The sequence below is a fragment of the Rhododendron vialii genome, chromosome 8a (assembly GCF_030253575.1).
Source record: "Rhododendron vialii isolate Sample 1 chromosome 8a, ASM3025357v1".
Lineage (NCBI taxonomy): Eukaryota > Viridiplantae > Streptophyta > Magnoliopsida > Ericales > Ericaceae > Rhododendron > Rhododendron vialii.
The window spans coordinates 4,749,986-4,774,405 of NC_080564.1; the positions used below are offsets into that span (position 1 = coordinate 4,749,986).

A 24,420-nucleotide genomic window follows, 5' to 3' on the forward strand; every position below is an offset into this window, starting at 1 on the left:
CAGAAACGTGTTAGCATTTTGATGTGGTAACAGCAGGTGGTTCATTCAGTCTGTTGCATCACCAACCTCCACAAAATTCAAACTAACTCAGCTTTCCTCTGGGGCAATTCCATGTTTTCAAACCAGGTAATTGCACACACTCAGCAGGGACTCCGCCACCCGAATCCAATTTGATGAGCGATAAGAGCATAGAATTCGGCAATGCTTCTTTATTTGTCTTCAAAAGTTTTAAGTAAAAAAACCCAACAGTCATAATTAGGATAATCATTACTATTTCATAAAGCAGTTCAAAATTCGAAAAATGGAACGTTACAAAGATGGATTAAAATTTCAACTGGTGGGACCAGTAGACCATTCAAGCTGATAATAAAGACTGAAAAACCCCACCCACCAACAAATTTAAAATTGCACTACACTCCTTTTTCTCTCCTCCCTCCATGTGACCAACCTTTTGCACAAAGACAAAAGCATAAAAAGTTAACCAACTTGATTTTCAAATTTGAAGTATCAAAGAGAAGACCCCTAAACCAGAACCCACAGAGGAGAACAGAAATAAAATTGGGTGTTTTGGGTTTTTCTCACTAGTGAAGAAGCCATGGGAGAATCAGCTTGTCTCGTGCAACCATTCTCCTATGGTTCTGGCATAGCCAGTGGCGCTAAACAGGTCAGTTTCTCTGCTTTTCTAAATGTTTTACCATCTGGTCTTCTGTTTTAGTCATGAACTTCGTTAACCATAACCGAATTAGTTCCAAATTATCCAACGCCAAGAAAATTACAAGATACTGAAAAAATAACGAGCACAACCGGAAACATCTGGCTTCAGCTAATTCAGTCAAATGGTTAATGGCTTTTGTAACACCTGGTTTAAGTTCTCAAACTAATTAAGTCTTTTGGTTTAATCAGGCATCTGAAAAAGAAAAAAGGGGAGAGGCATAATTCTTAAATATTAGTATTGAAAGAATTATGTTTCCACAAGATTTAACCAGTGAATCAACTAAAACAGAATTGGGTTTAGAAGTTCCAGGGCAATCTCCATCCCTTCCTCTATTTTATCAGATTTCAGTGAAGTTTTGGACTAATTTTGAACACCCAAAATCATCAAATCTTTTTTCCATCAAACCTTTTCCAGAAATAATTTCAACCAGACCTAAGAAGCTCTTTTCAACATTTTTATGAAAGAAAACCATCTTCAAACTCGCCAACCCGAGAAAATGCAAGGACATCAGAAATTAATAGAACTATTTGACTAGGGTTTGCTTCTCTCTTGATTTGGAAAAACGATGACGAAAGCAGTGGATCTCAGTTTTATCATTTCCACGTACGTATCGGATGATTAGAGATTAAGGATTGGAGATGTCTTAAGGTTATACTCTGGCAAGTGTTAGAACAGAAAATTTCTTTTCAGGGAAATCCCATGCATGCTCTTGGGGACTCGGTATCTTTTGGGAGGTTCATGTCAGAGTCCTTATCATGGGAAAAGTGGTCTACTTTCTCTCACAAAAGCTACGTGGAGGAGGCCGAGAGGTACGCTCAACCGGGATCAGTGGCACAAAAGAAAGCTTTCTTTGAAGCTCATTACAAGAGCATTGCCGCTAAGAAGGCTGCAGCCTTGCTTGAGCAAGCAAATGCAGCCAATAACCACGCGCAACCAGAATTTGAACAACAATCTATTGATAATTCGATGAAGCACTCCAATGTTGTCCATGGAAATGATGATAATTCAAATGCGGAGCTACAGAAAGCGGAGAATGGCAAGGTGAAACCAGAATTTTTGTCTTCGAATTCAGCTGCTCACCAAAGAGCACCAAGAGTTCCAGCTTCACCTGCCAAACCAGCAGCTCCTATTCACCCCGGGAGGGAAAATAATGCCACTCCACTGACCCGGAATACTGCAACACACTCCACGGATAAACTGAAATTGACTCCAAAGTCTACTCCTGCCAAAGAACAGGATGGGTCAACTACTCCAGCTGCCCGGAGGATGGACAGTTCAAGAGTTGCTTCTAGTCCAAATAACAAATCTAAAAATAGCAAAACTCCTCTAAGTACTCCAATGAAGGTACTCCTTTGTGCTGCTGCCACTTTCTTACTCACCATTTATTACTCTTAGGGCACAAGCTATTAAGAAGCTATTCTTAGGGCATAAGCTATTAAGAAGCTATATAACATTTACAACCACGAATTTCTTATAATGCATGCTAGGATTTGTTTCATTCTCGATTTGCAGGCATCTGCAAATGGGGTATTAGTGAATCCTTCGGCAATCCCTAGTTCAGAAAGTAAAAGGTACTTGGTCTTCTTATATAGTTATATTTATTGTATGGTGTATGTCATTACATGATTGAGCTACGATTAGTGTTTGACTTTGTCTAATCTGAAACTTATAGGCCTAGAACACAACTTGACATCTCAACTCCTGGAAGCAAAACAAGAGCCCCAAAATGGCACATCCTATCTGCCGTGTAAGTACTAAGTAGTTTTGTGACCTAGTATACTAAAAGTAGTCCAATCTGCATGATAAGAAGAATTCTCATGGTTTTGATATTATGCAATGGATAAAAAATTCCATACCTGATGATAAGATATGAAAAAGAAGATACTGTGTTACTGTTAAACTTGAACGTGCCACGAGTCTTTCAGAGCAGTATTTGTTCCATTCAATTAGAAGAGGCTCTAATTCTCCTGAAAAAATGGCATTTGTATTACAGTTGTTCAAAGTCCTTCAGTGCCTGCAGAAACAAATTACAGTCACCAATTTTATCCAGTCCTTTCAGCTTGCGGACGGAGGAAAGAGCGGCAAGAAGAAAACAGGCGAGCCTTGCCTCAGTTATTTTCACTCAAATCTTTCTTGAGCTGCATTTATTAATGAATGATTGCTAAGGTTTCTGTCCTTTTTTCCCATGTTAAAATTGTCAGAAGCTCGAAGAAAAATTCAATGCCAATGAGGGACAAAAAGTGCAGCTGCAGACAAGATTAAAGGTCAGGCGTTCTTTTTCAAGCTTTCCATAGACACAGTTACAGAACAATCTTGTTTGCCACTTATAGAAGTTCTAAAACCCCCACCCCCCGCTGAAGGACTTTCTTTTGGGGTCACTTCTAAAAAATTTAGCAACAAAATCCTGTTTGATTCAGTCAACCGAAACTATAACAAGATTCAGAGATACACTGTGTTGACTAGCTTTTCAATTGTGCAGGAGAAAGCAGAAACAGAACTAAGAAAATTACGCCAAAGCCTCTGCTTCAGAGCCCAGCCGCTACCTGATTTCTATAATGAAAGAGAAGCAGCAAAAGATCAGATAAAGAACGTCAAGGTATCTCTTTCTTCCAATCATTACTGCTGCAAATACTTCATATTCAATATTAGCAGCAATCACCATATTACCTGCATCGCAGCATGTTCACCTAGAAATGAAACATAGAAAGTTCATCAACCCATACCATGTTATTTTCATCCAAAATCAGTCTTTCTACGAAGGCTGCATGTGAATCACGGATTTGGGTAAGGAAAAGGAAATAGAAAATTGAAGGATCTAGTGGCTCACAACACATAGATCCCTAAACTTTTCCATTTTCATCTTTTCCTTGATCCAAAAGCAGCCTAAGCTAAGATTAATTATAGCATGACCACTTTTTCCCTTGTATATCTTGCAGATTCCATTGCCACATCCTAACTCACCCAAGATAGGAAGAGGAAAGCCAAGTTCCAGCCCATCGCGAGGTATAACCTCCCCACCGCCAGAGACAGCTTCATCTAAGAAAAGCTGCTCCAAGAATTTCCTGAAAAAAGAAAAGTCAGATCACAAATCCGTACTCTTGGCTCCCTGAAATGAATACCCATGAGAAAGCATCTCCAAAATAAACGATATTGATTGGCAAAAACGACGACGACTCATGTATGTTTATTGGGAGCTGCAATACTTCTGAACATTTTTTTCTGTACAGAAAACTGACAGCTAGTTTGATAAGGATGAACTCCAAATTTGGATCACCAGAGAGATGGCTAACCTCAAGTTAGCTGCATTCTGTGGAAATATTCTAAATTTTCGTTCGTGTGTACCCTTTTCCTTTAACTTTTTTGTGTACTGCTTTTATCTGCTGATGGGGTACTTATCTGCAAGAAGATGGCATCCATGACTATACCCGAATAAGGAGTAAAATTTAAGCATAAAATTATCTCTTGAGAATTCACTGTCCTGAGAATTCACAGGGCTTGTAAGCATAAAATTTAAGATGATTTTTGTACTTACATTATAATATTCTCTCTTCTTCGAATATTTATCTTTGTGTTCCGTATTGCTAAATGTGACAGCAATAAAACTGGAATGATGAAATTAACTTAATAAACATCCTGATGCCATTCAAAAAGTTCAAAGGTTGCTTTTACAGGAAATGGTACGGGATTGCTCTACATCACAACCGATTGAAGGAATGGTTACTTTGATATAATCACAATTCACAGGATTGTGCAGTATTTTAGACTGGAAACTTACCTAGAAAGCCACATACATAGTATTCATTCATTTCCACATTCATCGAAGAGCCGCTGAACTAGATTATAGCTGCTTATTAAACTTCCATAGTGCGATGGCATGAAAACCACACTAATTAGGCAGAAACAATGTCCAAAATGCATCCTTCAAACCATAGACTAATGTCAGTTGATCTTGCTAATGTACAGCCATATCCATGTTCATGACCAGAAAATCAAAAATAGATGAAAGAACAGAAAGATGGGGAAAATCGAAACATGCATTTTCACGCTCCATGATACATTTGAAAACAGGGTAACCAGGGACATCCGTAGTGTACAAGATCACTCAATGAACTGCTCCATTTTCTCAACAGAGTCTCCCATAACATGGTGAAGTTCTTCGCAAATTCAAAAGCTATTGTATAATTGGATTATGTTTTACGATGTATCCACCAACCTTAGACAATCTGATGTCTCCTTGCAAGCTGACTTGCAGACACCAATACCATCTAGACATATTCAAGCCCTTGCATCTTTTGTCCACCTCTTCAAGATGTATCGTGTAGGAACAACTTTTATGTTCCTATAATCAAGCACCTTTAGTGCATGGCTACACAACACCCCAACAAACTGGAACTTCATACAGTTGCACACAACCGAATCTTCAGATGAGTTGAATATGATGGTGTGCTCTAGTACTTGCCCATATACGCTAACTTTGTACTCAACTAATGACTTGATTTCAGTGCATTGGTTAACAACAGCATTGAGACAATTTTCATATTCTTGCTGAAACGATTCGAAAATCGTTGGTGTGTAAAGATCCCTTGCATGCTTCAATAGAATCACATCCCCCATTAGCCTTGGCATTCGCTGACTCATATCATAATTAGCTTCTATCTCTTTGTAGCGCCAATCACTCACCACCCTTCCAAAGTGCTTGAAAAATGTACGAACATCTAAGTCAGACTTTAGGTACTTTCTCAAGCTAGTAGTACTGAAACATTCAGAGAGTTGAGCACTTTTTATGTCAGCACAAAAAATGTGTCTTCCATATGGTAAAGCCCATTTCTCTCTTTCTTTGAATATGTCATTCAACCACTCATTTTCCCAAAGACCATACATGTCCAGCATAGCCTTCCATGCATCAACGAAATCCTGCTCCTCGTCATGATTAAAAATGCAACTGCTTAAATCATTGGCAAAAGAATCCAAGCCTACAATAACATCACTAAGGTGTTTGAGTGTATTTTGGTACACATGCCATGCACATAATCGATGGTGTGCTTCTGGATATGCCGAAGAGATTGCTTCAGCCATTGTTGCATCTTCGTCTGTGAGGATTGTCTTTGGCTTCTTTCCAGACACAGCCTCCAGAAATTTTTGAAATAGCCATTGAAAAGATTGAACAGTTTCATCATATAAAAGTGCCGCACCAAAGGCCACCATCTGCTTATGATGATTCACTCCAATAATTGGTGCAAAAGGTCGGCAATCTTTGCCTAGTTTGTAAGTCATATCAAAGCAAACCACGTCACCAAAATCCCCGAAATCCTCCACCATCTTTGGATCAGCCCAAAAAACATTTGTCATTTCACCTTCAACATCGAGTTGTACAGCATAAAAGAAAGAAGGGTCTTTTAATTGCTTGTTTTCAAAATATTGAAGAATACTTTCTGACTCTCCCTGCCTCATCTCTCTCATGCGCTTTGCCGGTAGATTACTTTTATAATCAACAGGCTGATAAACCAATGTCTCCCCTGCAGCAACTGGTTTGATTATTAAGTCAGAAGCTGCATTTGTCTGAATTCCAGAATCATCTACCGCAGTGGCTTCTGCAGCACTCTTCTGAGACCTTAACATGCGGACCCTACAAAAGGGAACAAGCTCATGATTGTGTTCTTCTTCAAACCGCGTGATGCGATATTTACCATCAGGGTGACGTGCAATGACCAAGTGTGCCAAACAACCAATTCTTGTTTCCTTTCTAGGTCTCTTTACATTTGAATCCTTTCTGTCCTTTTGCCTGAACCCTTCTCTAAAACAAGTGAACCTTCTAGACGCCACCGCACCATCCACCTTACTTTTATTCACATAGTCCTTCCGAACACTAAAACCCACACGTCCGGCGTACGCATTGTAGAACTCATATGCTTGATCTTCTGAATCAAATCCCATTCCAAGTTTTGGTACCCCTTTTGTCTCTGAGTCAGCTAATTCAGATTCAACAGCTTCTGCAAAAGTTGTTCTCCTCACTGACGGTAACAGATGGGCAGTAAATGGGGTTGCAAACTCATGATTATGTTTGTTCTCAAAATGTAGAACTCGATACTTGCCATTTGGTTGACGGGCAATAGTCATATATGCCAAGCAACCGGTTCTTGTATCCTTTCGGGGCTTCTTAACATCTGCATTACCCTTGGTTCGCCGATAACCTTCTTTATAACAAGTGTATCTTCTCGATAAGACATAACCGTTAGCCCTACTTTTATTTATGAAATCTTTCCTAATGCTGAAACCTCCCAGTGCAGCATATGTATTGTAGCACCTGTATGCATGATCTTCTGATTCAAACTCCACGCCAAGTTCTGGTACGACATATTCATCAGCTTCAACTGTTTCACAAAAGTTTGTAGACTCTGCTATGTCTACCAATGGATCATTAGGGCTCTGATATTCCAGCTTACTATCCATATCCATATCCATCCCCTGGTTGTCCATCCCATTTTTGTCAACAGAACTTTCTGAGCTCTTATACACTTGTTCTCCATCAAAATCTTCCCCATTGTTGGCAATAACGGAAGCTTTTTTGCTTTGGCACATTTTCTCACCAACAATGTCAACCCCACTCTTTATAGAGGTTGAAACTTCCAAGCTTTGACACTCCAGCTCCACATCAACGTCTAGCCCAGTTGATGTTGGGGATATGTCTTCCACTTCCTCTTCAATTTGATGAATTGGTACATCAGTCTCACTACCAGCCATGGACCTTCGTTATGAGGGAGAAAATGAGTGAAAAGCAACTAAGAACATACAGTGCTTGATGCGTATCGCACCACACACAACTATCATAATACTCCACATCGAATCTTGAATGTCACGCATAAGACAGCTTAGAAATTTACAGACACACTATACAAAACTGTTTCGTACTTGAGTATAAGTCTGTCAAATCTTAAAGCTAAGCATATACAAAAGTTTTCCTCCTGCTAATATGCAATTGTACATTCATGTGTATAAAAGACAGAAATTACAAGTTTATTTTGGCGCAAGCATATGACTCTCGTATGTGTTGGGCTTGAACCTCAACAAGTAGATCAACGGTCAAATCTTTCACTTATCACTCCCCCCTGATGCATATCAATGATACAAAACGTCATAATACTCCATATCGCTCTTGAATAAATGTCACGCAGAAGACAGCTCAGAAATTTATAGACGTAGGTCACGTAGCATATACACGTTTTTCATAATTGGGTATTAAACTGTCAAATCATAAAGCTAAGCATGTACAAGAGATTTCATCCTATTAAAATGTAATCGTAATTATAGATATCAGTATATAAGAATTCATTTTGGCCAAAGCTTATGACGCTCGTATGTAATGGGGTCGAACCTCAACAGGTAGATCAATGATCAAAAATCTTTCGTTTATCACTCCCCCTTGGGCTACCGTAGGGCTTACACGACCCGGTAATTATCTGGTACATGTGAGATGGAAAGGTGACATGTAACATGTTAGAATTCTTGACCCAAGTTTTCCTAGACCAATTTAGCGACAGTGCATACTCCAGCCTATTTGGACCGAGTTAGGCTACTTAGGCCTCATTCATTTAGCATTTTTTGTTTGTTCACTCAGCAGGAAACTTGTAGGACCCACATCTTGAACTTTCCCACCAAGATTAGTTTAGTTTTTTCCCGAATCGGACCTGAAAAAAACACAAGATTCCCCAGTAATCTTTAACTAGTTCCCTACACAACCAATCTATTCTACACTTTCCTAAAAAATCGATTCTACTCCACTTCACCAAATTTTTCTCGGGGACAATTTTCCAAGTACCCAATTCTTGAAAACTGAACGAAGCCTTACAAAGTGGCACAGCCCTTCGTCTAAATTGGTGAATGATGATTCCTTTTCAATATAAAAGCTTCCATTTTTAAGCACGCCAGAAATCATCAGAGATAGTATGTGATTGAGTCTTTCAGGTGGTATATCGGCCCAAATTTGCATTCCTCATACAAATAAGTGTTGAAACAAACATAGTGGACAATTACATAGTGATAGATATACATGAGGAGAGAGATGAGATGGGTAGAGAGAGAGGGAGAGAAAAACCTGAGAGAAGAAAGGGAGAAGACGCAGTAGTATTTGGGGGTGACGTCAAAATCGCAGGCCTGTATTTGGGTATCAGAGTAATCGAAATTCTAGGGCGTCGTCTTCAGCTGCTCGGAGAGGAAGAGAATACAGGGGAAATAGGAGTGATGAGTTTTTGCCAAAAAAAGAAAATTTACAAATAGGTGATGAGTATTAATCGTATATATAGATATTAAATTAAGGTCCCGTTCCACTAATTAAAAGTGATGTATCATAAAATAAAAAAAAATGACTTGTTTTGTAAAGCGTAAAATAAATACTTAAAAAAATAAAATTCTTAGCTGAACGGGCCTAAAAACTACTCCTATTTAAACATTGAGTTGATGTTGAAAACTAGATTTAACTGTTAATGTATATTATTTGTTTGGTACGCTATCAGAACCAGCGAAATAAATTCTAGTAATTATTTTTGTTCCACTTGCTATACTAGTTTTTTGTTGTGATTTTTTTTGTACTATTTCATATAGTATTTTTGTGGCCATTTGTTAACAGTGGATTGAAATGAAGTAGTATCTATTTTTTTTTTTTCCAAAATTTATTTATTGCACCTAAGTGGAAAAAAGGCATAAACTGCTACAAATTCCAAGACGAAAAAAAAAAAATCCTAGACGAACAGAAATCTGCGCATGTGAAATCATGGATTCCAATTGTATTCCTTAGAGCATGCCAAATAGTTCTGGTCATTTTTTAATAAACAAAAAAATTATTTTTTGACTTGCTACAATATTATTTGATCAAAATTTCACAAAAGTGCTACAATGGTGCTAAGGCCAGTATTTTGGCAATTCTATTTGCAGCTGCCGGATCACATTCACATATTTAAAAGACAATTATATAAGAAGATGTTTAGAACTAGTAACATGGTCTTTACCTCTCCACCGTTGTACAAATGCATGAAACCCTAGAGGGGAGGAAGAAAGGGAGAAGAAAAATATTTGTGACGGTTAGAAGCCTAAGGTTGTGTATGTGTAAGCGCGCACTTGTAGAAGATTGTACGAGCTCGGAGGTTGATTAGCTATGGGGCATATTCAGAGGTTTTGGAGATGGTGAAACTGCAGGACTTGGAGACTATAGAGGTTTGGAGATGGTGAAACTCCAGGACTTGGAGGCTATGGAAGTTGATCCTGACTCGGCAGCTGCGGTCTTGATGATAAACTTTGGATTGTCCTGAGCACTCTTCCCACAATGTGTTGATCCAATAATGTAAAGCCATCTTGACTGTCACCTGATGTATTTTGAAGCACACAGTCCAGGAGGGAAATAAAGTTGCGGATAGACTTGTTGGGAGTGGATCAAAAGGAAAAAATGGTGTCGCAAATTATCCCGCTTTTAGAAAGCGGACATGAAGGTGGGTGGGGAATAGAGGAGTGCTGATCCGGCCCAGCATTTTGTGGGCTAAACTCCAAAACAAGTTCTACATCTATCCAGCCCAGAATTCCGTGGGTCGGACAGTCTATTTGTAATTTTGGCCCAAGCCCAACAAACCAAATTTCTGCTAAACCAGTCGAGGTTGATGACAAATTGTCAGACATTTCCACTCTCTCTCTCTCTCACCGATGGCAACTGCTGCACTGAGAAAAACCCTAAAATCAATTAACCCAGCCATCTCACTCAGAGCCCTAACCACCCCAACCCGACAATTCACCGCCGTTGCCGCCACCGAAAAGCAACCCGAACCCGACGCCCCTTCTTCGTCCTTCACATTTTCGTCCGACGACCAAGACTCCCACAAGGAGAAGGAGACCAAGAAAGATGATAGCATACACCTTAAGGCGGCGAGAAAGGCGGCGTCTCAGTCGTCGGTGACCATGCCCATGTCGTTCATGACGGGATCGATCGTGGGCAAGAGGTTTTACAAGCAGGTGACGACTAGAGAGGCCGAAGATGGGAATGGGTGGAGTGTAATGCTTGATTATAGAACACTGAAGACGCCGTCGAAGAGGCCGCTTAAGTGCCCTAGTCTTGCTCTAGCTAAGGGTATTGCTGCCGAATGGGAATACCAGGTACCTCTCGCTCGCTCTCTCTGTGACTCTCTCCACGTATATGTACTAAACGCTAATGAAATCTGAAATACTGGATGTGAAAGTAGAGAATAAATTTGGGATGTCAGTTTTTTTTTTCTTCTTGGCAGTTAAAAGGGTTGTTTAGGATGTCCCCATTGGCATAACCAGAATTGGATAATCAAAACTTGTCACCTCTCTTTTGGTTATCCATTTAAGGGTTGCTAGGATTAACAATGTGAAGTCAAACAATAGTTCATACCAAAATTTGCATTTTAGTAGAGAGATAGAGAGATTTGGGAATAATTGTAAGTGGGTGGGTCCATTGAAAGAGGGAGGAGAAAGGAAGGATGGAGTGTGGTCCCCATTAAATTTGGTTATCCAAAGAGAAAAAGTTTGCTAGTTTTGGTTGCCCAAAGGCCAAAATTTGGTTATTGGTTAAGGGGTTGCTAAGTTTTGTTATATCATTGTGAGCTATATTTTGGACCAACATTGCTAACTTTAGAAATCTTGCTAACCAACATTGCCAGCTCAGACTAGGAACAAAACGTGTGAGCTAGCTGCAAAACTGCTGATCACACCAAAAAGTATTCCCTCTATAGAAGACAGTAGTAATAGATTACTAGACGGCCAGGCACGCGATTCTGTGCAAATTGTGCTATGCAAAAGATGGAAGAGGAAAATCTTGACTCAAAATTAATCTGCAATGAAATCTGGGTTGTGAATGTAGGAAGAGGGAAGAAAAAAGTGGGAGTCGCAGTTTGTTTGGTTCTTGGCAGTTTCTTTAAAGGTAGTTAAAGGGTTAGCTTGGAAAATTGAAAGTGTGGGCCAGCTCTGTAACCTTTGTTCACACGAATCACACCAACAGGGCTGTTCCCTTTATATAGCAATAGAGATTGGAGAGATATACATGTACATGTATGAAAATGTGTCTGCCTGGTCCTTTTGAATTGGGTGTTTGTATGTGCAGTCAAGTTTATTCTAGCTAAAGTTTTTACTTAAATTTGGATTCGTAGGAATCTAATTGTTTCCCATTTCAAAAGTTACTGAAATGTGATGGAAAAAGGGTGAAAGGATGAGCTCCATATCAAGTTGAGGAAGAACCTAAGTTTTATCTCAATTAAGGAAGATGAGTTACAATCGTGTGCCTGGTCCGTTTGAATTGGGTTTTTGTGGGTAGATTCAAACTTATTCTTGCTCAAGTTTTTATCGTAATTTGGATTCAAAAATGAATTTTGTTTTGATGCTGATGAAACTTGATGAAAAAAAAATTGAATTACGAACTTAAATATTCATCGGATCAAGGAAGAGAAAAGTTTTCCACCAAATTTGGTGAAAGAAGCTTCTGGGATATGCTTGGAAGTGTTGAAGGGATCTGATGGAAATATGAAATATATAAGAGCGATGATTGGATCAACCTTTCAATCATGGTTATTCTAAAATTTAATGGAAAAAGGGAGTAAGGGTTGGGATGGCGGTATGTGAGTAATAATATTGGATTATAGTACTTGCAATGTTTTTACTTTTTATTTATTTGAGCTTTTGTTTTATACTTTTATTGTTGATGAACTGCTATGTGTGATGGGGGACTAATAATTTTGTCTATGGGTTTGTAGCAAACAGATGGAATCAGACCCTTTACCATGCCTTTGATGAAGCTTGCGTGCACGGCATTGGAAAGAGTTCCAATCACTCGGCCAAAGATAATTGAATATCTGCTGAAGAAGTTCCATCAAGATTTAGTTTTCTGTCGTGCTCCTGGAGATAGTGACCTGACAAAGTGTGTCCTTGGTATGTGCACGGATCTACGAGTCAAGTACTTCGTTCTCAATCGTTATCAATCGTTACTTTTTTGTTTGATCATGGAGTATTTCTTTAGATGTTTTCTGTGGTAAACTGGCATGAAATATAACTTGTCTCATTTCAGAAAACTGTTGCAGTATAAAGTTTGTGACTTAGGATTAAAAAAAGAAGTTTTTGTCCTTTTTCTGTTCTTGATTGTAGATAACGGGAATTATATGCTCTTCTGATGTTTGTGTAATTCGTCTTTGTCAAAACCAAGCTGTATAAATGAAAACTGTGAACTTGGATACTTGGGTCAGAGTTATGCCAGTGATTGCCCTTATTAAGCTGATTTGGGAACCTTTTTACTCTATTCTCCCCTATTGTTTTACTTTCTATGTCTTTGAATCGAACAGTTGGTTTTCTCAGCGTCTAATGTATATATGCAACTGTGAGTTACACGTTAGTTAAACTGGGGATTGCTGGAATAGTTTTTGATCGTCACTAAAACCATTCAGAAGCTTACCACTTGTTGTACCAAGGATTGCACGCACTGCCACTCTGCCATGGTCGACATGTTTTAATAGAAGGACATTTGTGAGAACTGACAAAACTAGTAGCTTATCGAAAGAGATCAACTTTCCTATGTTCTCATTAGTTTGGCAGAGCCTGTAGTGGAGATCCAGAGAGAGTACAGAGGGAAGACACTTCCTAGATTGGATAGGATCTTTTGTTGTACCTCTTTTGTATTTCATTGACACAACAATTTGTATTTGAATAAGCTGCAGCTCTTTCCCCCCATTTTTATGCTAAAATTAATCTCACAAAAATACTGAACTAACAATGTTGTACTCGACCTCTTGAAATTTTCAGAAAGGCAAGTGGAGAAATTCGCTCCTTTGCTGAAGTGGGTGGAGTCAGAATTTGGCTTTAAGCCTGTTGTGTACTCCAGCTTCTTTGGTGGCAAGCAGGAGGATGGTCTTGTAAAGGCTATTGAGAACCTTCTCAAAAAGACGGATGACTGTGAATTGGCTGCAATCGATGCACTTGCTGCAGCATCACACTCTCTAGTTATTTCTATTGGAATCTTCCAGGGCAAGTTGCAGATTGAGGAGGCCATTGAGTTGATTAGACTTGAAGAAGATTTTCAGGTAGTGTTACTATTATTAACCCTTTCCTTTCACTCTCTTGTTTTGTTTTTCATACTGAAAACACTTTATTTTTTGAATACTTTTGCAGGTCGACCGGTGGGGTCTTGTTGAAGGTGGTCATGATGTTGATGTTGCTGATCTCAGAGTACAAATCTCATCAGCTGCTGTATTCCTCGGACTTTCAAGGAGATCTTAGGAATCTGTATATTTTTCAATATTGTCCCAAGTAATAACCTGAGAGCTAGTTTTTCTCCCTTGGGTTTTGTTTGGTTGTTGTGGTTTTAGAGCTTTTTTCGCATGTGGTGCCGGCAACCCAGGCTATGCAGATGAGGTTAATTGTATTGTTAGCTTTGGATGTGGATGTGCTAGGTACCCTTTTTTAACCTAATAATAAAGGGAATTTAGAGAGCCTGGTCACTTGCTTCCCTCAACTTTACTTTACTTATTTTCTTGAATGGGTGCTATTATTATTCAAAATGCACTAGATAGGACTCTTGAATCTTGATCAATGAGTGAAGGGAGTGTTGTTTTTTTACCTTGAAACTGTTATGTGATCACAATGTTATGAACAGTCTCTTGTGGCTTATGACCTGCGTAATGTCATTGTTCTTCTTGAGATGATTCTTTGCAAATAAATGGTGAGGGCAGTTCATTACGGGACTTCTGCATAAACTGCAACTGTTGCATCCTCCCAAGGCACATCACCAAAATGCCTGTTGTGGAGCTTGCATTTCCTTTCACTTGTCCTAATCTGCAGCAATTTTCTGCCACATTTCACAAAAGTGACAGCTTTGATAGAGTTAGCAATATGCAAGTGTCGCACAGAGCCTCTATCGTGCCAAATGAGTCTCCCTGGTACGATGACAAATGCACAACAAGAAGGCTAAATTCTCAAGGAACCACATTCTGTGCCATTTGACTGTTTTTATGCTGGTCGGCTCAAAACCCACAGTACAAAGTAGAAATAACTATTCTTCACGAGAGAGAGAGAGAGAGAGAGAGAGAGAGAGAGAGAGAGAGAGAGAGAGAGAGAGAGTTTCTTGTCTCCTAGGTTTAACTATGAACCTGTATGGGCCAAAGCCAAAACAAGGACCGATCCATCATTCTCATTGAAAAACAAACAAATCACTTGCTTTAAAGAATAACTGCATCGCACAAAGAGAAAAACAGCAGTGGAGATATCTGTTTGATCGCAATTGTAATCATAAGCTGATCATGCTGGATTTACTGTGAAACAAGAACAAAAATTCAATCACCTCAAGAGAACACAGACCAGGGCAGTACCAACAGAATTTATTCAAAAACAAAGACACCCTTGCTACCAAATACTACAATTGCATAACAACAATTGGTGCACAAGTTATTAACTGGACAGAAAATAGTCCTTCACAATAAGCCCTGAATAAGGGGATTAGTGCACATCATCACTTCTTAGATACCCTTTGCAAGCTCAAGCTGTTTGATGTTTGTAATTTGTTTCCCAGGGTTGAGTCCCTTCGGGCAGGCACGTGCACAGTTCAGTATTGTATGGCAGCGATATAGCTTGAACTCATCACAAATTGCATCGAGGCGCTCCTTGGTGTATTCATCACGACTGTCCATTATCCACCTGAGCATGCCAACAGAAAATACAAAGCCAATTCAGTTCCATGTTATTAATGAGCTGCGAAATGGGAAATAAAAGAAAAGAAAGGAGTTATTTTCTTGAAAAAATGAACACCACATCGACACAGAAGCATTTCTAAACAAATCTCAGCCATCAAAGTAAATTTATAAGTTTGAGATGCCATTGCACTTTCAATAATGGCACAGAAACACAAGAGAAAGAAAAAGGTATTGGACAGCGAGGATCCTGACTCACATAGATCGACAGGAATCAGCGAAACCATTTGGGAAAAAAAAAGTCTCTGCAGCGACATACATAATTTTCTGTAAAATGTAATTGATAGATCAACTTAGTTCTGCTAAGCACAATATGCATTTGCACCTCGCTGCCTCGGGACATTGCCAATAGTAGGGTCATAATACTTCTGGTTCACCAATAGCAAAGGAAAGCACCCTCTCTTTTCGTTCAATAAGAACTTTAATTTCCTGTATCCTGACTCTTGTACATTGCCAAATGTGCATTGTGTGTGAAGCCTATCAAAGCTCCTCTGGGTAGTCAATCCTTTTTACCTACCGCCTTGCACAACTAATTCAAAATGAAGGCCAACTCAAGATTACGCATCATATTATTTTAGTGCAACAATCTGATAGGCTTCACAAGTTCATATGATTAGCTTGAACATCATTTTAATTTTTTGAAACTTAGCATGATTATCATCATTATGCATTGCTCTAGAACCTAAAAATGTGTGTAGGGCAACTGGGCCAGGCCATAACAATGTAGATCACCCTTATAAGTTATGTCCATGAAATCCTGCATTCCCCATCCCAACACTTCACTTCTAACATCACATACCCCGAAACATGCAATTGAGAAACAAACATAAGTAAATAACAATTTCAATGAAGATTCAGAAATTTCTCCAACGTAATAAAAGCAAAGAAAGTTTCTGCATGGCTACCTAAAAGTACCTGGAGAAAAGGTTGCAACAAAACTGAACTCTGAGAACAACTCGAGATCATATCGTTAAACACTTCCAGTTCGGCTTGTTTGTTTTACGAACAAGCTTGAGCCAACCTTTTAGGCTACCAGAGCTCAAGTATATTCTAGCCTGTCTATAGCAGGCTTTTGAACATGAACATTACGTCACAGTATCACATTGATAACCAAGTTTCACTTTTACGAATATCACTAGAAATTCACACCATTCCTTTTGCTTACACGCTTACGCTACATGGCTACAACGAGGATTTAGTCTAAGCTTGATTTCTTTTTCTTTCTTGAGCTTCAAATATCAAGCTCAGCTCCTTTACATTACTTTGACTCGAGCTAAAGCCTAGAACTAAACCAGAGCTTGAGTTTCTCGAACATTAACGAGCTTGGAATAGACAAATACATCAAAGTCAATTGCCAAACCTTCTAAACAAAAATTTCTGTCCCCCTGTTTCAATTCATTCCAGCAAAACGTATTTCCATACAAAAACTTCGAAGAGAGTCTCCACATACCACCAGGCCTAAAACTTCTTATGATTTAAGGGGCAGTGATATAGTTAAGTTTAATTCAGCAAAGCAATATCTTTCCAAGCGTAACAACACCGAGGAACCCCAAGGCCCCATTCAGTTGCATGGAAATGGAAGGAAAGTACTGAAATGTTGAACTTTCCTGCATTTGTAAAGCGCCCAGCTAGTAGAAAACTTGTAGGACCCACATCTCAAACTTCCCCACCCGGATTAATTTTATGTCAAAGCTTGTCCTAGTGGGAGTCTTATTTCGATTCAATTGCCTTTGAGAAGAAAGTTACTAGGATCCTCTCAAAGGCCGGAATCTTATTTCTAGACTACATAGTTAAACTACAACTTCTCATCTTTCTCTTAAATTTCTTGTATCAAACGAAACCATAACGGAAATTACTTTTCAATTTTCTCCAAATGAGTATACCCCTCTCTCCCCATTTTTTAGGCATCGTATCCCTATTTAAATTTTGTCTTTAATGATCAAACAGGTAAACGTCTAAAAATATATGGTAACTGGCACTATGTGTAGATTACATTTGTCGGGTAGAAATATCGAGTAGAGCGAGTAATTTATTTAAGCTGAGTATTACGATCCGACGGCACGGGCATCCGCTAGTTTTCACATAAAACACATCCAAATCGGCGACCATAATCAAACAGACGTCGAAGAAGCAAAATTAAAAATAAAAACAATCATCAAATATTAAAACATAGCAGAATATTAGTAATAAATTACCGATTGGCATGGAGGAGGGCGGCGGGGCCCAGATACGACTCAGGGTTCCACCAGTAACTAGGGCACGACGTGCTACAGCAAGCACACAGAATACACTCGTACATCCCGTCGAGCTTCGCCCTATCCTTCTTGGTCTGCAAAAACTCCTTCCCCTTCTCCTCCGGCGGACTCTTCCGCTTCAGCCACGGCTCGATGCTCTTATACTGGTTATAAAAGTTCGTCATGTCCACCACCAGGTCCTTGACCACGAACATGTGCGGCAGCGGCGTTACGGTCGAGTCTGCAGAGGCGGACGGGATCTTGGTGAGGCAGGCGAGGCCGTTGCAGCCGTCGATGTTCATGGCGCAGGAGCCGCAGATGCCCTCGCGGCAGGAGCGGCGGAAGGTGAGGGTGGGGTCGATCTCGTTCTTGATCTTGATGAGGGCGTCGAGGACCATGGGCCCACAGTCCTTGAGGTCGATCTGGTAGGACTTGAGCTCGGGTTTGGTCGGGTTGTCGGGGCTCCACCGGTAGATTTGGAAGGTCTTGAGTTTGGGGGTGGGTTCGGGGGATGTCTGGTCTGAGGCGTGCGATCGGATGCAGATTAGCTTCGCCGCCGGCGAGGTTTGAACCCTGGAGAAGGCTCGCCGGACTAAACCTGTCGCCATTGGACGAAATTCTAGAGAGAGGGAGAGAGAGAGAGAGGGCGTGTGTCTTTCAGGAGCCCACGAAACAATATTTTGCAATTGGAGAGAGAGAGAGTGCCTGTGTGCGGTGAAATGACGGAAAAGGGGTGATAGATATTGTGAAGGATAGCCGACTTTGGTGGATGGATCGGTAAACATTATGGGCGGACGGGTGCGGAAGTGCAAAAACGAGCGCATCTTTTGAAAACTTTTTAAATAATTAAAATTCGTAAGTGTGAGGATTTACAGAGCAAAGCGAAGAATCAAAATGAAAGTGCAAGCCATTTTGAAGGATTGAGGTCCCATTCCGTGGATAATAAAAAAAAAGTTTCATTTTGTTAAGATTTTTATTTTTTAAATACGTATTTTATACTTTACTAGATGTGTCATTTTATCGCAATACATCACATTTAATTCAGAAAAAAAATAAATGGAGGACGGTGCATTGGAAGGGCGTTTGTGGAATTTTAATTTTATTAGGGGCTGTGCTTAAGTTTCGTAGGCGCTGAATGGTTGCCGTGGATGGGTTGAAGACTGGATTCCGGTGGTGATGAAGTGGCGACGTTTGAGCCGTTGGGGTAAAATTGGAAACGTGGTGTGCTTGTGGAGCAGTCATTCACATCTTGACCGTTGACAGTCACACCCATAGGTTTTTTTTTGGTACACACTCATACGTACTACTCCCTCCGTCCCAAATAGGATGACAATTTTTGAAATTTGTGCCATTTTTTATTACTTATATTTTTCAATCTATAATGTTTTTCACGAATTTGAAAATTTTGTATAATAGAACTAATCGAGAACTATCAAACAAGATCCATATTGCATATTTTTTGAGATTCATATTGAAAAATATAAGGAATTAAAATTGGCACAGATTTCAAAAATTATCATCCAATTTGGGACGGAGGGAGTAGTATAAAATATTTTTAAGGGAGACTTACAAGCTCGGATTCAACTCTTTGTAAATTTTCAACATGCATTCTTTGAACAGTTATATTTTTATTTTTTTAGATGGTGAATTATCTATATTACCTTTTTAATAAGATATTCATATGCAGGTATATGTTTCCTTTCTAAATTAGTGAAATTCTAGTAATTATGATTACCTAAAATTAAGGGTTGATTAATGGATAGAAATGGGGGGAATTTTCAATTTTCAATTTTTGAAATTCTTATTGGATATATTTTAAACCATTCTCTCTCCTTAATTTCGTGAATTTTGAAATCCTTAATTTTTGTAAAAAAAAAAAAAAAAAGGATCAATGGATGCTTCAAAATGCTTATTTACACAGTACCTATTAGGCTATTACAAACATTGAGGTCAAAGTTTGGGGGTGTTTTGAAATTCTCCCTAAAACACAGTACCCATTACAAACACATCCATATCAAAAGTTCCCGCAACTTTTTTTTTTTTCTTGAATTTTTTGAAGTCGCTGTCCAAATATAGAAATCCAAATATAGAAATCAGAACAGAAAATCTATATGAACAGACAAATCTTTGAGATCCACTTCGGGGTCTCTGCAAATGATCCAAGGCGTTCATTAATTTTAAAATAATTTTTTGAGTCATGTAGTAGAAAAAAAAACTCAATCAAATACATGTACATGCTTGATTCAATCGTATAATTTTTTTCAGAATCGAAGATTCTAAATTGTAAATAAAAATTTGAAAGATTGGATTAAGACCCCATTGTGCTAAGCACTTTTTGTCCTTATTCAAATTTTGTTCGCGTTTGTAAGTTTTGCGCCAAACTTTTGTAGATTATTATTGATAAATAGTTGACTTTTTTTTTTTTGCTTGCTAAAACGTGCTTATTTTTCAAAATATTTGGGTAAAAGTAATTTTTTTTTACTTTTCTAATTTGTCTCGTTGAGACAAATTACATAAAAATTTGGTACAAAACTAACAAACGTGAAAAAAATTTAAACAAGGACAAAAACAAAAAAGTTCTAAAAGTTGTTAGCGAAACGGGGTCTAAGTTTTTACAAATATCTATTTGAGTTGGTTTTTGTTGGAGTGACTAAAAAAAAAAATTTAAATTAATGAACGACTCATATTGCATGTGGAGACCCGAAAGTCAATCTCACATACCTATTTTTGGGACAATAAAAAATTAAAAAAAGTAAACAAACAAAATGGAATGGAGGGAGAATTATTCAGTGCCCCAATCTCAAGGCTGCGCAGCAACTGCAGTAATAGGCTCTGGCTCGGGCAAAATTGGGTTCCCGCCCATTTCAATATCACCAGCTACATCTTCAACTTGAGGACGAAGAGGATTGGTTTCTGTTTCATTTTGTGGATGGATTCGGACAATACAAGAAATAATGAGAACAGGAATCCCACGCAAGACAACCCAAATCGAGAGAAGAAATCGCGCCAATAATTCTGAAAGAGAATCGTGCCAAGGGTATATAGAAAGGATGACTATGTAGCCAAACCAAAAAACTGGTACCGGCAGGAAAACCGATCCCAGCAGTGTAATAGCCAAGAAGAAAGGGAAGCGATCAACGATTTGAACTCGGAAACGCTCCGCCGTCACAGTAAGAGAAAGCGTGACTGAGGTGATGAGGAAGAGCATTAGGATTACAATGGAAAAGAACCCAATTTTCCAATTCAGACTGAAAATGGGGACGAAAGGAAGCCAAGGCTTCGCTTTGTGTTGGTTGACAAAGTAGAGGATGAAATTCAAAAGCGCGGGGACAAGAAGCCTGAGGTCGAAGTTCTGCATTCTTGCTGAGATGCTTTATGAGAACTACAGAAAACAATGAAATGCTATAGAACTGGGATAAGCTGTAGAAATGAAATAACCCCCACCCTTTGGGGGGTTTATATATCGGGGGGGAGGGGCGGGGGGGCTTTGGAGGTTTCCAGGAAGTTGCCATAAGCTAAACAGAAACCCCAAGGCAAACATAAAGCGAAATGTAGTCAAACATTAAGCGAAATGCAGACATAAAGCGATCGAAATGCATAAAGGGAGAGGGGAGAAGGAATGCCCACACAATAAAGTGAAATGCATAAAGGAAGAGGGGAGGAGGAATGCCAACAGGGAGAGGGGAGAAGGACTGCCAACATAATAAAGCGAAATGGATAAAGGAAGAGGGGAGAACGAATGCCAACATAATAAAGCGAAATGCATAAAGGAAGAGGGGAGAACGAATGCCAACATAATAAAGCGAAATGCATACCAACATAATAAAGCGAAATGCATATAGGGGGAGGGGAGAAGGAATGCCAACATAATAAAGCGAAATGCATAAAGGGTGAGAGAATACAAATATCAAATGCATAAAGGGAGATGTAATGCAAACATAAAGCGAAGTGTTAAGACCAGGACTCATACATAAAATGCTAAGAGTACCCACAAAATGAGTACCGATGGGATACCGACGGATATGCGGAGTTCATTTCGGGTTCAACATAGATGATTCAAGCCGTTCAATAATTTTAAAAAATAAACCGAGTGGGTTTGTGAAGAATCAACTCAATCCGATATGCGTAGGTGCTCTCAATCCAATCTTCCATTTTTCATTCAGATTTAAGGATCCTATAATTTGAATAAAAAATGAAAATATTTGGATCAAACACTTATACATATCTGATTGAGTTGATTTTTCAAATTAAGGTCCACTCGATTTTTTTTTAAATTATTAAACAGTTCGGATCATCTGTGCTGGACTCAACGGGTACCCCATTGGTAGTTCAGTATTCATTTTGTCGGTACCAAGGTTATACATTGTAATTTCTAACTGATATAGTCTGGTTTTTTTTTGGTCGGCAAACTGATATAGTCTGATTCTACAGCTACCTTAACAAGCCATACTACGGAAGATATAAGGCCATTTACAGTGGTATAATAAAAAATGGATAACCAAAAGTTGACACATCAGCTTTTGATTATCCATTAAAGAGGTTACTAAGCTTAATAATGTTGAGATCCACAATGGTCACTTCTAGTCCATAACCAAAATAAGAGGTCCACTACAATTTCACTCTATTCTTATGTTTTCCACCATTGATCACTTTCCTCCATTACAATTTTTTTTCGGGCAAAAATATATCGTTTACGTACCTTCCTTAATTTTGGAGAAAATTGGTGGCTTCCATTCCTCATATTATGAATTTGGAAAAAAAAACCATGTACTCAAAAAAATAAAATCAGATGTGTTCTTGAATTTGGAAAAGAATGCAAGGTTCTTCATGTACTCAATCACAATGAGAGGAACGAAAAAGAATAAAATAGAAACGGAAAAAAAAAGTGAAATACCTTAATCCGGCGACAATTAGTTGAATTGTAGACGAACGAAAGATATGAGTTTCACTTTTGGGAAATAAAGAGAAACAGTTTGTGAGGTAAAGAGAATGAGATATAGAGCAGGTAGACCATTTGAAACATGCGTGTATACAATTTTGGAACCAATTAACTTATATGGTGTAAGATCCACAAATTTTGATTATTGAAAAAGGTTGCTAGTTTTGGTTATCCAAAGCCCAAAATTTAATTATTTTTAAGAATGTTGCTAAGTTTGATTATACCATTGTGAGCCATTTTTTACACCAATATTATTAACTTTAAAAATAATTTGTTTATGATTATACCACTGTGGATGGTCTAATAGAGGAATGTTGTCTACATCTGTAACGACTCGGATTTTTGACCCAATTTTTTTTTTCTAAATATAATATTATTAGAATTATTTTCCTTAATGCAATTCTTTTTTTTTAAATACAATTATGCATACAATATATACATGCATTTTTTTTAAAAATTTTCCTACACACACATGCATACATGCACACTTCTTCTCCTCTCTCACCTCAAACTCCTTCCGTCTCTCCGTCTCCTACTCAGTCTCTACTTCCTCCTTAACCCTAAAATCAAGCCAAATTCGTCCATTCCAAATCCCATGAACCCAACCCTATTAAATTCACTCTTATTCTCTTCCACCAAAATTTTCCTATAAATATCCCACCCCCTTTGACCCACGAAATTTAACACCACAATATCTCCCACGCCCTACCAGTCCAAAAGAGAGAGAAAAACCAGAGAAAATCAAGTTTCAATCCATGGAGTTTTAGAGAGAGAAAGAAAGAGAGAGAAAAGTGGGTTTCGTACCAAGACCCAATCAAAACTCAATCCGACCATTCCAATCTCTTCCTTCTACTTCTAGCATCACAAAGCATCGTCCAATTTGATTCCAAAGTCTTCCGATCAAAGAACCCGAAGTTTTTCTTCCCCAAAATTCAAGATTCGTTTTTAAATCAATTCGATCCGATTAAAGGTATTATAATCCTATCCAACCTCTTCTCTAAGTATATTAAGTGTTATTAAGTGTTTATATGTTTAACCCTATGTCCCGAACGAAAAAAATATAGTTTATTGCGCGTTTTCTGCCGTATTCACCAATCTGATATTATTTTTGAGCCCGACATTGTATTTGTAATTATTTACGAAGAAGATGATCCTTCTGATATTTATTTTACAACCTGTATGATATTAATATTATAAATAACTACTGACTTGATATTATTTTCTTACAATATAATATCAACTTAGTATAAAACGTATTAATTATATCAGTTTAATTTATCTGGTAGATTAAGTTGGTTTTAAACGTTTCGAAACAACTTTGCGACCTTCCGAACATCGTTTATGATGCCCAAACTATTTTTCTTAGACTTTTCACAACTCAAGGATCATAACTTGTTAAGATCATTTTTTTTATTATTTAATTATCTATTTATTTAATTATTTATTAGTTATCTATCAAAGTTTACAAACGAAAAATCTTTGCGACCTTCTAAACAACGTTTTAACACCCAAACTAATTTTTCCTAGACTCCTTGCATCCCAAAGATAATATCTTGTTAAATTAATATTTTTTTTATTTAATTTACTATTTATTGTTATTTCTATAGCGTTTTCAATCAAAAATTCTTTACGACCTTATAAACCTTATTATAAATGCCCAAATAATTTTATTTAGACTCTCTACATTCTGAAGATAAAATTTTATTAACCGCAATATATTTTAAACTGTAAATTATTTATTATCTATTTACTTCACTTTTGGTCACTTTATTTAACGTCTTTATTTAAATAAATCATGTGACCCTC

General features: G+C 38.3%; 4 protein-coding genes across 6 annotated transcripts; 2 read left to right on the forward strand and 2 right to left on the reverse strand.

Annotated features, from left to right (window-relative positions):
• The first annotated feature begins 364 nt into the window (after positions 1-364).
• On the forward strand, positions 365-4,274 carry LOC131299010 (protein WVD2-like 7). The gene is made up of 8 exons (XM_058324536.1): positions 365-664; positions 1,406-2,059; positions 2,228-2,286; positions 2,388-2,462; positions 2,709-2,811; positions 2,917-2,979; positions 3,195-3,311; positions 3,652-4,274. Exons 1-8 carry the CDS (start codon positions 596-598, stop codon positions 3,823-3,825), a joined length of 1,314 nt encoding a protein of 437 aa, XP_058180519.1. The 5' UTR covers positions 365-595; the 3' UTR covers positions 3,826-4,274.
• LOC131299009 (protein FAR1-RELATED SEQUENCE 5-like) lies at positions 1,545-8,948 on the reverse strand. 3 transcript variants are annotated; one of them, XR_009190589.1, is made up of 7 exons: positions 8,808-8,948; positions 4,929-7,460; positions 4,006-4,111; positions 3,677-3,777; positions 3,259-3,402; positions 2,572-2,729; positions 1,545-1,937 (listed from the first exon to the last, which is right to left on the reverse strand). XR_009190589.1 is itself a non-coding variant. In XM_058324535.1 (2 exons), the coding sequence occupies exon 2, from the start codon at positions 7,454-7,456 to the stop codon at positions 4,991-4,993; it is 2,466 nt and encodes an 821-aa protein (XP_058180518.1). In that variant the 5' UTR covers positions 7,457-7,460; positions 8,808-8,948; the 3' UTR covers positions 4,614-4,990. The 3 variants fall into 3 exon arrangements, 1 of the variants encoding a protein (XP_058180518.1); XR_009190590.1 differs by lacking the exon at positions 4,006-4,111; XM_058324535.1 differs by lacking the exons at positions 1,545-1,937; positions 2,572-2,729; positions 3,259-3,402; positions 3,677-3,777; positions 4,006-4,111 and having other exon boundaries at positions 4,614-7,460.
• Positions 8,949-10,271: 1,323 nt separating this feature from the next.
• Positions 10,272-14,196, forward strand: LOC131299013 (uncharacterized). Its single transcript, XM_058324539.1, has 4 exons — positions 10,272-10,849; positions 12,463-12,637; positions 13,502-13,779; positions 13,868-14,196. Exons 1-4 carry the CDS (start codon positions 10,403-10,405, stop codon positions 13,973-13,975), a joined length of 1,008 nt encoding a protein of 335 aa, XP_058180522.1. The 5' UTR covers positions 10,272-10,402; the 3' UTR covers positions 13,976-14,196.
• A 762-nt stretch (positions 14,197-14,958) lies between these two features.
• Positions 14,959-18,386, reverse strand: LOC131299014 (succinate dehydrogenase [ubiquinone] iron-sulfur subunit 2, mitochondrial). The gene is made up of 2 exons (XM_058324540.1): positions 17,637-18,386; positions 14,959-15,388 (listed from the first exon to the last, which is right to left on the reverse strand). Exons 1-2 carry the CDS (start codon positions 18,281-18,283, stop codon positions 15,211-15,213), a joined length of 825 nt encoding a protein of 274 aa, XP_058180523.1. The 5' UTR covers positions 18,284-18,386; the 3' UTR covers positions 14,959-15,210.
• Positions 18,387-24,420: the final 6,034 nt, after the last annotated feature.